Source organism: Ananas comosus, linkage group 15 (genome assembly GCF_001540865.1).
Source record: "Ananas comosus cultivar F153 linkage group 15, ASM154086v1, whole genome shotgun sequence".
NCBI lineage: Eukaryota > Viridiplantae > Streptophyta > Magnoliopsida > Poales > Bromeliaceae > Ananas > Ananas comosus.
The window spans coordinates 9,047,625-9,060,836 of record NC_033635.1 but is presented as its reverse complement, the minus strand read 5'-3'; the positions used below and the strand labels follow the sequence as shown (position 1 = coordinate 9,060,836).

The following is a 13,212-nucleotide window of genomic DNA, read 5'->3' as shown; positions in this document are numbered from 1 at the left end:
TCCCAAATTAATTTCATTGTGCCACATTAGATACTAAAATATAATACATTAAAATAACAGCCCTGCTAGAATAATATTAATTGTATGTATTATACATTATAGACTTTTTATCATGAGTAAGACTACTATGCTATCGAAAGCACGGAGCCTTCCATGCTTCCAGCTTGTTTTCGATGTTGCGACTTTCGAATCGTCGATCGGCTCCGTTAAACTTGATCTAGAGTATTTGAAGTACCTAGAAAATAAATTTCATGATTTTTCGATATCATTTGCCTAGTGATCGAAGGGGCTCAAAATCAAATTTTCTTGATACCACCCTGCAACTCACTCCTAAATATCTTTTCAAAACTGGGAAAAAGAAAGTGAATTACTTATCTATCAGTAATTCAAGGCAATTATCATGCTTACCCAGTTCCTCCATGGATCATGTGGTAACTTAAGTACTCGAGGCCGAAAATTTGCAGTTCTATCAATTTCATCCATACAAGGGAGAAAAGATTTTGTAAATCACCATGATTAAAACTCTATTAGTCACATTACTCCCTAAGCTACACTAAGAAAAAAGAAAAAAAAAAAAAAAAAGCACTAAATAATCGGCCGTACTTAATCACATATTAGTCTCAGAAAGCAAGCAAAATATTGTCAAACTAATCATATAGGAAGAATTTAATGAAGATTGCTAGATAATCTTTTTTTTTTTTTTCTTTTTTTTTTCCATTAAAAATTTGGAATAACCCGTAGGCTTAAGCATGTTTCAATCATCTTATCACACCAAGGTTCAAATTACAATAATCAGATCCTCTCCAAAGTTGAGATCACTGCTATCTCAGCTGAATATACGATTAGAGGAAGCACCTCGAACAGGCCGGTGTATATCATAGTTTGAGCTGTGCATACAAAATTTCAGTGTGGCCCTTTGAAAGCAGAAAGATCAACCGAAAGGGCACTTAGACATGAACTTCTTTGCTCTTCTTGACTTGTAAACCTTCCATACCCAAACGTAAATTAGAGCAAATTGCTAGAAAGCAGAAACAGCTTATTTTCAAACCAAATATTCGACTGCGAGGAAACAAAGTTTCACAAAATCAAACCAATAGGGTTATGTTTTATTTACCTAACAATTACAAGGCTAAAACTTGCGATTTCTGATCAATCCCGTTGAATATGAATGTCCCAGTCAATGGGATGAATTGCTTAGTAAGGAGCTGAAACAGTTTCACAGAAAGGAAAAAAAAAAAAAAGGGCAAAGAAAGAAAAGTAAGAACTAGTGATAGAAAATGGATCAGCTGACAAGAAATTGCGTGCGGAACAAACCTTGATTACTTCTTGGGAAGCAACTCCCCCAACAAAAGCAGCAACAGCATGTAGTTCTGCACCCCCAAATCGGCACATTTCATTAATTAGGTCCTCTGATAATGAGGAACCATGGAAGCCCGAGTCATTCGATATAGAAAGGGCAATAGACTTCAATCGTGATACATCCTCATCCATTTCGCTGCCCAAAGCCAGAATAACATTGTTAAAGTTCATCTTTGTCCTTAAAAATTTGGTAGGAATTAAAGAGTTCTTGAAATTACCTATCAAAGATGCCAGGGAATCTGTTGTAATTGGCAGCAAACCTATCAACAGCACGAAGTAGGATATAGAAGCCAACAGCAAAACTGCAACATAGATACAGATAAATGCCTCTGCAGATACTGTTCATTTCTAAGATTTCAAACTTGTGCCAGATTACTAGTTACGCAATGTAACAAACCACAACCCAATACGCTAGTACCAGCAACTTGTTGAGCCTAACACCGGCCAAAAAAATGCTTAGCGCAATTCATTTCTAAAGTACTTTTTCTTTTATACCAACATATAGTTCTTCACCAATGTAGACTGTTAGGGTATCACATGCATTCCATATTCACCACCGAAACTACAGCATAAGATTGGCTTCTCTAAACGCACCAAAATCTGTTGTTGCTTTTTATTTTTGTAAATAGAATTTTGTATATCTAAAGGTGTATGAGTGAATAGTGGATTGATTGCAATCCTTCATCCAAAATGTTTACTTGGCAACAAAAAATAAAAATTTGAAAGCAACCTTTTTTTGCTTCCAAAATTTTTTTAAACAAGTTATTATCTATTACTTAGCCAGNATTAAGCTGAGTAAAACGACCAAAAACTGGAGAGAAAAAACGGAAAAGAAAAGGAAAGACCATAAAAACAAAAACAAAAAAAACAAAACAAAAACGATACCAATCGAGGCCTCAGTTTTCCTTTGACTATGTTATTCTCTTTTTCACATTTTTTAAACTTTGTCATATAGTACGGAAATCATCAAATTGGTAGCTGTGGACCATGGGTTGAAAGAGAAACTTGAAACCCAAAATTTACACAACAAAATGATCTTAAAAGTGGAAAGTCAGATCACACTGGGAAGTGTTTAAGAGTCAAGAGTGACCAGTGAATTTTCTTTTCAAGCGCGTCAATAAATCGTCAATAAATCATAGTAGAAGTTTCAGAAGCTAAAAGAAAACCTTGACACTGTCCTTATTATAGCCATTGATTTTGACACATTTCAGAAGTTCAGTAAATTATAAACAAGTTATGGAGTAGAAATAAAAAACTAGTAGTGCATTTCACCATACAGGATACACTGAATCAAGTGCAACACATGACAAGAGACTAACCAGTAATCTTCATCTGTCAAATACTTCTGCAATTCTGGTAGAACAGGAGAGCTAAGCTCCTCCTCAATGCTACGGTATCTGCAAACCTGGATAGGATCAACACAACAAATCTCTCAATAAATGGAAAATATAAAATAAATATATTTAAGAAAGGTCATACCAGAATTTTCTGCACATGCAGATAAAACAAAAGGAAATAAATTTCTTAGATACCCCTCTAGTGATCACTAAGTTCAGCAATACTCTCACAAAATTTGAAATATCACAAATGCCTTGTAAAGAGCCTAAATTATCATAACTACCCACAAAGAAGATGATCTGTTCATATTTGACCAAAGTCTTAAAATTCCAAATTTACCCTCATATGAGAGTAAAGTGAATTCAAGAGTTAAAAGAAGTACTAAATAGACAATTTTAAAAAAGAAATCTCAGAAAATCAGACATTCTCCTTGTTATACAGAAATAAGCAAAGAATTTAAACAAAGAAATCTCCAAAAATCAGACATTCTCCTTGTTATACAGTCTTATGACTTGAGTAAACAACAAGTTAATGGCGGCACAGTTGAAAATTCAATGGTAGGTTAGAATTAGCTAGAGAACTACTACTTCAAAGAGAGGTTTTTCATTTTCCTTTTCCTTTCTAACTACTGGTTGAAAGAAAAAAAACCACCAAACACATGATTATACAGAAGGCATCCACAAATTTAATTATTTTTTTAGCCAACAATGCCTTTCTTATAAATAAATAATTTACTCAACGAGAAAATTTAGCTAATAAAGGGCAACACTATAAAGCTTGCAAAGGAGTAGGCAATTGAAGTTGTTGTCATCAATGACAAAGACTCCGGTAGAAGAAGCTCGCATGGCAGGTGTGGATAAGAAGCCACAACATCAACCGCATGGAGAGCTTGTTACAGTAGTATAAAAAAAAGGGCACAAATTGTGGGGAGAAAAAAAAGAGGGAAGGTGCAAGAATCAGGGAAGTGGAGATGGAACAATAGACTGGTGACTCCTCAAAAGAGCTACCTAACCCTTTACAGTTTGAAACAAAGGTGCTAAGGGTAAAGTTGTCAATTAGCAAGTCAACTAGCATTAAACCATTCTCTAACTCAAGTAAGACTAGCACCTACAAACAGCGAGACATGATAAGGGAATTGATGTAGTTATATAGATTTGTAGTAGTATGTACTTTCTAATTTTATAAGGATATCTATGATATTTTAAGAAATTCCGGGGGTACAAATGAAATTCTCCCTCCAAAAGAAAAAAAAAACATACATCAACATCAACAGAAAATTCCATACTCAAAAATGTTTTAGATTTTTCCAAATTTGAAATGTCATGAAGCTAGAGAAACTGTCATTCAAGTGAAGGCACAAGCCAAAACAAGTATTCATATGTATGTAAAGCTGCTTAGTGGCTAATAAGTAACTAAATGAATATCTACACCTCAAAACATTTACAAGACGTATTTTCCATTTTTTTCTTCATTTAGATAGTTTCTGGGATTCCCAAATGATCTTTGGATGGCGTTCTTCATTCAGAAATTTCTAAGATGCTGCATCAACAAGATATTATAAACCAAGAATTTGGCCCCAAAGTTACCAGAAGTGTGCACAAATGAAAATGAAAACAACAGTAGGCCAACGGCAAAAGTAGTTTTCCTACTCCACCTCACAGATTTCTGCAAAATAAGGCCTCATTTGGGCAACAATTCTGCTTTTACTTTTGAAACCCAAATTCATGCGATTGAAGTTATGATTTGTTGACAAATAAAGCATTAGGTGTATATTTTTATTTTTTGCATAAAATTAAGAAGAAAAAAAATCCTTGTCAGGAAACATCTAGTTCCATCAAGCTAGTAAGTGCAACACCTGACAAGTTAATACCAACTAGCCAAGAACATTTGTAAGTTTTGAACTAACAGTGGCATATATCTAAATTTGATCACATGTGGTCAGAAAATCAGCATAAGCAGATAAAATAATGTTCAACTAAGTTACAAGTTTGGCAGCTAGCTAAAAGCTCCAAAATATCAGAACAAGCAGTTGCAGTATCATACTCAGATCCATGGCAAAGTATCTTATAACTTTAATAAACAGAACTAAAGATAAGACTGCCGACATTCACAACCAGTTTAAAAAGATATACTTCGATAAAGATTAAAGAAAAAAACTTACTTTGAGCTTTCTAGCATTTCTACAGAAGTTCCTGATATATGCCCTGGAAATAGAATCGGGGTCTCTACCAATTCTTTTTAAGATATTCTTCACATATTGCTCTATTACAAGACAATCAGACTCAGCTTTCGCTTGGTAGATTTTCTGCAGGCTAATATAATATCTGTACAAGTAACAACGCAACAGTCATTATAAAAGAAGGTATAAACAAAAGTATTAAGCTACTGAATTTCGATTTCAGTCACTTACTCGGTTAAGGATGTCATATCAGGTATAGATCCCTCAAGAGGTGGCTCTCCATCACCTTCGTTTGCAATAAATTCCTGCTAAGAGCAATAGAAAAATGGTGAGTTAAAATGGCAAGTGTGAGATAACAAAGATTGATAGTTCTTGAGTTTGTTCGGGCAAATTTACCATGAACTAACATAAATATTGATTAGCTGTGACGCCCCACTTCCCAGGGGGTCACCCATCCTAAGATTACTCTAGTTCTAACATGCTTAACTCTCTTAATCTCTTGGGCCTAGCCACCGCCCAAAATGCTATAACCGGGTTAAGAGATTTAACCCTATTATATTTTATATATAGGACTACCTGGGCGTCACACTGGCCTACTAATAAAACATAAGCTTATTGATGCAAACAAAAGTAATAAGAAAAGAAGCAAAAGAGTACATGAGAATCATTACAGTAAAGTGGGAACAACGAAGGCACTCGTGTTTAATGATATCTATACAATCTATAATTTGAGAGTTCCTTCATAGACACGTGGCACGCTTTCCTTTACACTCTCTACATGTTCCACTCCCCTTTTCCCTCTCTCCTCTCTCTCCCCCCTCTTTTTTTTTTTCTCTCCTCTAACTCTCTTCAGATTATCCTTTCCCTCTCTCTAAATCCTTCTCCCTTGAAATCTCTCTTTAAATCTTTCTATCTCTCTCTAAATCCTTCTCTCTCAAAATATTTATCTCTAAATCCTTTTCGCTCTCCAAATCTTTCTATCTCTCTAAATTCTTCTCTCTTTTTTATAAGCACCCACACTATCAAATCCTCACACCCTCCCTTTTCTCTCTCTCATTACCTCTTTTGTGAAGGGGATTTGAAACCGGCTTCAGTGGCGGCGATGGCGGTTTGAGCGGCGATGGCGGTTTGAGCGGCGATAGTGGCGGCGCCAGATTGGGCGGCGATAGCGGACGACAGATTGGGTGGCGTCAGTGGCAATCGCAACGGCTTGAGCGCCCACAAAAAAAAAAAAGCTTTTATTTAGGTAATGTCCCCTCTCAGCTTTTTATTTTACTTTATTTATAGTGGTGAAGTAGGGGGCTGATCTTTTTCTACTTAAATAATAATTGGTATTGTTTGTTTTTTAAAATATTTTTTTTTTCTTTCAACCTGTCTAAATGAAAGTTTTTTTGTGAGGGAATTTGAAATCGGCTTCGACGACCGTAGCAGTGACTTGGGCGACAACAGGGACAGCAACGGATTGTGTGGTGCCAGCGCGGTCGCGACAGTGGCACCAGCAGCGATCATGACAGTGACGGCATCAACGACCACGCTGATTTGAGAAAAAAAATGTTTTCGTTTTCTGCCGATTTTCAGCAAAACATGAAAAATCAAGCAACGTCAAATTTTCTTCACTTCTTTCTTCATCAACCCAAATAAATGTGAATTTTTTTTCTTTCAATCAAACAAATGTTGATGGAAAACTTTTTTTTTCTTACAAATCGAACACTACAAAACATAAAATTCTTTTCTCACCACAAATTTTTTTCCAAAGAAAACCATTTTTTTTACGGTTTTACGTGCAACCAAACACCTCCTTAGGTGTTATTTTGGGTTACTTACATCATTGGTCCCCAACCTTTGCACCATTTTTCACTTAAGAGTCCTCAAACTTTATTTTTTGGCAATCAAGTCCCCAATATCTTGATTTCATTGTAATTACGTCCAAGTCGTTAAAATAGAGGTTAAAATTAACAGAATCGTCATGTTAGCGCTTACGTGGCTTTCTTTTGCATGTTAATTTTGGTCCCTAAACTTTGCATGTTTTTCACTTTAGTCCCCAAAAATAAAAATTCAAAATTTTGAATTTAAACTCGAAATTAATATTAAATAAATTAAAACTAATCAAAAATTAGAATTTTGAATTTGAATTCAAAACTACAATTTTCATTTAAAGCTAAATTAAAATTTTGAATTGAAATTCAAATTTTAAATTGAGTCTAAATTTTGAATTCAACCTTAAATTTTTATTGTGATTTGATATTGAATTTGCATTAAAATCAAAATTTTGAAGCTAAAATTTAAATTTAAAATTGAATTTGAATTTAAAATCAAATTCAAAATTTTGATTTTAAATTTTAGAATTCAAAATTTAAATTTGACTTTGAGATTTGATTTCTATTCTAAATTTGAATTTAAGCTTCGAATTTAAATTTACATTTTGAATTTGAAATTCCAAATCAAAGTTTGAAATTAAATTAGAATTAGAATTCAAAATGTGAATTTGAATTTAAAATTAAATACAAAATCGGAATTTGAATTCGAATTTAAATTTGAATCAAATATTAAAATTTAAATTTAAAATTTAAATATTAAATAAAAAATTTTGCTTTGAACTTATAATTTAATTTAAAATATAATTTAAATTTTAAATTTAAATTTATAATATGAAATTTAAATTAAAATTGCATAATTAGTTGGCGCTGACACAGCGCCTCCGCGGCGCTTGTTATTTTCCGTCAATTTTACCATCTGTTCTGACGGCTGGGATTTAATTGTAATGAAATCAAAAGATTGGAAACTTGATTGCCAAGAAAAAGATTAGGGACCAAAGTCAAAAAATGTGCAAAGGTTGGGGACCAATGGTGTAATTAACCCGTGTTATTTTTTAAGAATTGATTATTCTTTTTACCATGCTTATTATTATTTCTGCTTAATTATTTGTCTGAGAGCATTACATTATATCAAAATAAATATTGTAATTTTATGTTCAAATATAATTTTTTTTATATCTACCCGCTGCAAAGCAGTCTCCTTCAATAGTATTCTTATAAACTTTCAGAACTGTAATGACCCAGCGCACTAGCACTAATAACTCGTTGGGCCGAAACCACCGATCCAAAATGCTTAAGCCCAGTTATTACTCCTAAATCCCTTAGTCTTTATATTTCTATACACAATCTCTCCTATCCAATGTGGGACTATTGAGGCGTCACATCCTCCTCCCGTTTAGGCACTAACATCCTCATCCAAGTCCATAGATGATGTGAAATTCTACTGCGGGTTCAAGAGGTAGCTACCACCAAACTAGTGGTGTAGCTCTTTGTCCTGTATAGCACTTAACTCTCAAACTTCTAGCTGTCAAACCAACTTTGATATCAAATGTAACAAGAAACAATCTAACCCACTAGTACTAATAGCTCGTTGAGCGCAAACTACCGAACCCAAAATGTTTAAGTCCGGTTATTACTACTAGAGCCCTTGGTCCTTGTATTCGCATACATAATTCCTTATTCTATCTTATGTGGAACTATTGAGGTGTCACATTTACCCTTCAACCATTTATAAACTTATGAATTGTAAACTTATGAATTGGGAACCAGAGGTTCTCTATCGCACCACGTGGCGCGAGGGGGCGCGAGGGGCCGGGCGCAAGCGGGCGAGCGGGGGTGGGCGAGCGGGTGCAGGCGGGCACGCGGGCGCGGGCGTAGGCACGGGAGCACAGGCGCGAGCCGGCGCAGACACGAGGCCGCACGGGGCGGGCTTTTTTTTTTTTTTTTTTTTTTTTTTTTTTATNCTCTCTCTCTCTCTCTTTCTCTCTCTCTCTCTCTTTTGCTTTTTTTTCCCTTTTCTAACTTTCTTATTTTATAGTGTTGTTGATCACATACAAAAAATAAAATTTTAAATTTAAATTTAAAATTTGAATTTAAATTGAAATTTAAATTTTAAACTGAATCTCTTTTTATTTTGGTGGGTTGTGGGCCGCATATAGAAATTAAAATTCTATATTTAAAGTTATAAACTGGGGAAACAAAAATTATACGACAGCCTTTTCCGTGATCGGGGGCTTCAGTGGGGCCCACAACGGGCAAGTTTTGTATTTAAATTTAAAGTTTGAATTTAAATTAAAATTTAAATTTTAAATTTGAATTTTAAATTGAATCTAATTTTTTATTTCAAACTTAATTTTTTTATTTTGATTTTGATATTTCAATTTATATTTAAAATTTATAAATATATGATTTGGAAATCAAAAGAAGAGCTCTCTTTATTCGGAGGATTTTGTGGGTCCCACACTCTTTTTCCATTTTAATTGATGGTCAATTGTACCATTTGTCCCAACCTTCGCACAATTTTTNCTCTTTTTCCATTTTAATTGATGGTCAATTGTACCATTTGTCCCAACCTTCGCACAATTTTTACTTTAGTCCCTAATATTTTTTTTTTGCAAACGCAACTTGGGATGTTTTCAAGTATGACTAAACACTGAATCCTAAATCGGATCAGATTAGATTTCGAGTTGTGGCCGCCATTTGTTGTGAGGCCTGCCTCGATGGTTTTCTCGGATAAGTCGTCAGTAATTATAATTATAATAATAATAATAATAATAATAATATTATTATTATTATTATTATTATTATTATTATTATTATATATATATAGAGTGGGCTAGTATGCTTATGGAAGCACGGAGACCTCCGTGCTTCCAAGTTGTGCTTCCAAGTTGTTTTCGATGTTCGGACTTTCGAATCGACGATCGGCTCCGTTAGAGTTGATCTAGAGTATTTGAAGTACCTAGAAAATAAATTTTGTGATTTTTCGATATCATTTGCCTAGTGATCGAAGGGGCTCAAAATCAATAATTTTAACGGCCGTGGTGAGCCGGCTGCAAGTTTAACGGTGTAGAAATATCCAAATCACATGAAATTTTGATAGAAAATTCTTTATACCATATAAAACAGGATCAATAACTTTGATCTAAAATTTTAATGTCATATCATCATATTTTGTAAGATTTTTATTTCAGCCGTTGATTTTGAGCCACTTTGCATGCATTTCACTTTAGTTTACAAATAATTTTTTAAAGATTAATTTATATAATAATATAATATTTGGTAGTTGAATCTTTTTACAGTGTAAAAAATATCTATTTTGATTTTGAATGCCTTTTGATTAGTCTTATTTTTTGTGCTTCTGATAATTACGTACTGATTTTTTTCACTAATTTAAAATTCAAGAATCGAATACTTTATTAGTTGTATGTGTAACGATAAAAGTTAATAAGAGCACAATGAAGACGTTGCCGTAAAGAATACCAAAGATAGTACTTTCAATCCACTTAATTTTCTTTTTTTCCGTAAATTCTATCTTGATGATGATAGAAAAATATTATTTATCTTTCTTAATACTGTAATGAGCTTTTTTTATTTCAAACTGATTTATTCATTTTACTTATTAGGTTTAAATATTTTTAGAAAGAAATATACTTTAATTTTATTTTTAAATTTATTTTTTAATTTTTAATTATTCAATACTGAGATAAATAATATTTAAAAATATTAATACATAATAGAAAAAAATAATATTAATTATTATAATAATTTATTATTGTACTGTCTTCCCGCCGCATCGCGCGGGGCCCTTAACTAGTTAATATAAGGGAGCAAATTTATTATTCTAGCATATTTTCCGCCATAAACTTTGCGAGTGGTTGGAAGCTTAGAGGGATAAATTTGTCATTTCATAGTTAATATATATGAATTTTAAAAATTAACAGGGATATAAAGTAATTAGCCCATAAAAATTAAAAAGTGCATTAAGATAAAAAATAAGGCAAGTCTGGAATCCTTCAAGGACTGTTCAGAGGTTTGCCAGGATCAGATTGCAGAACTCTAAAAGCATAAGATTCGACAAAGTATGAAGTTAACTCAAAAAACTTTCCATAATATGCAAATCAATACAGCCAGTATAACTTAAATGGCACAGCCTTGTTAGATCATGTCACCGCAAGACACCACACAAAGGACAAGACCCAACTGATTATGAACTATTCGAAAATGCAGTAAACAACAACTTCTTTCCTAACAAATTCATACTCGAAAAAATACACATACACAAAGAAAATAGGAATGATCATCCATAAAAACAATATTCAAAACTATGAGATAACATCAAAAATTTAACATGGACCCAACAATACTAACAACCCACCTAAATCAATGACAAGAAACAAAGATACAAACAACCATGGGTGAGTGTGAAACCCCATGAGTCATTAAAAAATAAAACACAAAATTAAATCCTACTCAACAGCATTTTGGTAGGGTTAAGGTTCATTACAACCCTATGCATCCTACAATCTAAGTCGTAATTCTACAATGATCCTATATTTTCGATTCCATATTTTTGATCCTACAGTTTTTATCGCAATTTAAAGAAAATAAGATGGAAAGCTGAAAGTACACAAAAAAAAAACAAATGAACCCACAGCGTTATTTAGGTAGAAATTGTCAACCCGTGACAGGAATATCATCCTCTATAAGACCACTCAACCCTATAATAGAACACTTTAAATACCATCTCTCCTATAAAGTTTTATTTCGAGCAGATATCTCAAGACTTTTTTTTTCTTTTTCTATAATTTTTCATCTATTTTCTTCCTAATTTTTTGGACTATTAATGACCAAAAAATGCTGTCCAGAACATTTCACTTCAGGACCAAAACCAAGACACAAGCCAAGTTACAGACCCATGATTTGACCCTAGTCAAATCTGAAAGTAGCAGGACCTCATGTCTCATGCATTCTGCAAAGCCTCTTTATCATCAAGACCTACACTTAATCTTTTGGCAATTATCCCTATCTTACGACTCGCTTTTTCCAACTATCAAGAACATTCAAATTTTGATGGAGTAGAACAAAAAAGTTTTGACAAAATATGCAAACCATTCACATCGATAGGAACTAATTGATATCATGAGAATATGACTATTCTGCTGCTCTCTATTTTATTATCCCCTGCATATACTCTCTTCGTTCTTACTCTTCTCGCCCTTGTTCACTTACTTTGTCAGGGATTAACGAGAGATACTTGTGTTAACAATTTAGGGTGCTTGATATTCTTAAGTTTTAAACTGACAAATCCTCTTTGGCCAGAATGTCTAAGCATGGAAACCTATCAGCCAACTATGATGCACAAGAAAACACCACACAAAACTCAGTTATGATGACATGCCTTGGTAAGAAGATATCGTAACTATACAAGATCCCAAGAAACACATGCTGAGCCTGAGAAAAAATAAAAGAAGTTTACCTTTAAAGCTGCCACCAAGATCCAAAAATCTGGTGAAGATGAATCGACTTCAACAGCACTGTCCTCAATAATGTGACGAAGTTGAGAACCTGGCAGAAAAGAAATCGAACTTGTTAGTTTCAAAATGTAATAAAATGGAATCTCATGTTGGCTCGCACATGAATTCCCCATATAATGCAATGAGCTTGCTTGCCCAAGCTGTGAGGTATAGTGTGGTTTCAAGTGTGGTTTCAAGTGTGGCGTGCAGTAGTATAGTACTGTTAAAAAAAAGCAGGCGAGTGTTTGACTAATTCACCAACAAAAGTGCTATCTATTTTAGAAAGCTGTTTGGCAAAATTTTTATTAAAATATTGCCAACCAATGTAGTGTGTGGAAAAAGTCTATAAAATTAAAGATAAATGTGTGAGGAACCACCCTTTTTTTTATCAACATACCCTTCTCAGGTGAAAACACACACAGAGCTTGATCACTATTTGTAGTATTTTTTTAGTAGTAATAGGATTGGCATTCTGATTGTTATCGGTATAAATTACTACACGTTTGGCTTTTCTTGAACGAATTTTATGATCTTCCGTAGATTCTTCCTCATTTTCTTCCTCCTGTTCTTCCAAATCACTCTTTCAATTGTGGGCCATTTTAGTGTAAGCCCAACTTTATTTTTTCAATTGACACCTTTAACTTTTGATTATTTTAGTTAAATTATTCAAATTAGTTAAATTAAACATTTTATTAATTTAATTGAATGGTTTTAATTAATTATTACTAATTAATTATTTTAATTCTACCTTTTACAAAGTAATTAAAATTATTAAATTTGATTTCATAAAAGTACAGGTACCCTAAACTATAGTCTATAGTGCATTGTATAGATGTCTTCAACTTTTCTTTTTACCACACCCTCTATTTTTTTTAATTTGAGTGATTTAAGTTAAATAAGTTAAAATTTTAGTTAAATTTAATATTTATTAGTTATTACCTATTAATTATTCTATTTTGATTTGCTAAAAAATAATTAAAATAATTAAAATAATTAGATTTGAAGA

General features: G+C 33.1%; 1 protein-coding gene across 4 annotated transcripts in view; it reads right to left on the bottom strand.

Moving 5' to 3' along the window:
• LOC109721382 (NEDD8-activating enzyme E1 regulatory subunit AXR1-like) overlaps positions 666-13,212 on the bottom strand; it is a 29,319-nt gene continuing 16,772 nt past the window's right edge. For 2 of the 4 annotated variants that reach the window (XM_020248969.1, XM_020248970.1), the window contains exons 9-15: positions 12,170-12,258; positions 5,108-5,181; positions 4,859-5,021; positions 2,679-2,764; positions 1,578-1,661; positions 1,315-1,495; positions 666-1,205 (exon numbers count right to left, since the gene is read on the bottom strand). In XM_020248969.1, coding sequence (XP_020104558.1) covers positions 1,122-1,205; positions 1,315-1,495; positions 1,578-1,661; positions 2,679-2,764; positions 4,859-5,021; positions 5,108-5,181; positions 12,170-12,258 — 761 coding nt within the window. In that variant the 3' untranslated portion in view covers positions 666-1,121. The remainder of the gene's footprint in view (positions 1,206-1,314; positions 1,496-1,577; positions 1,662-2,678; positions 2,765-4,858; positions 5,022-5,107; positions 5,182-12,169; positions 12,259-13,212) is intronic. The other 2 variants (XM_020248972.1, XM_020248971.1) reach the window with 2 other exon arrangements.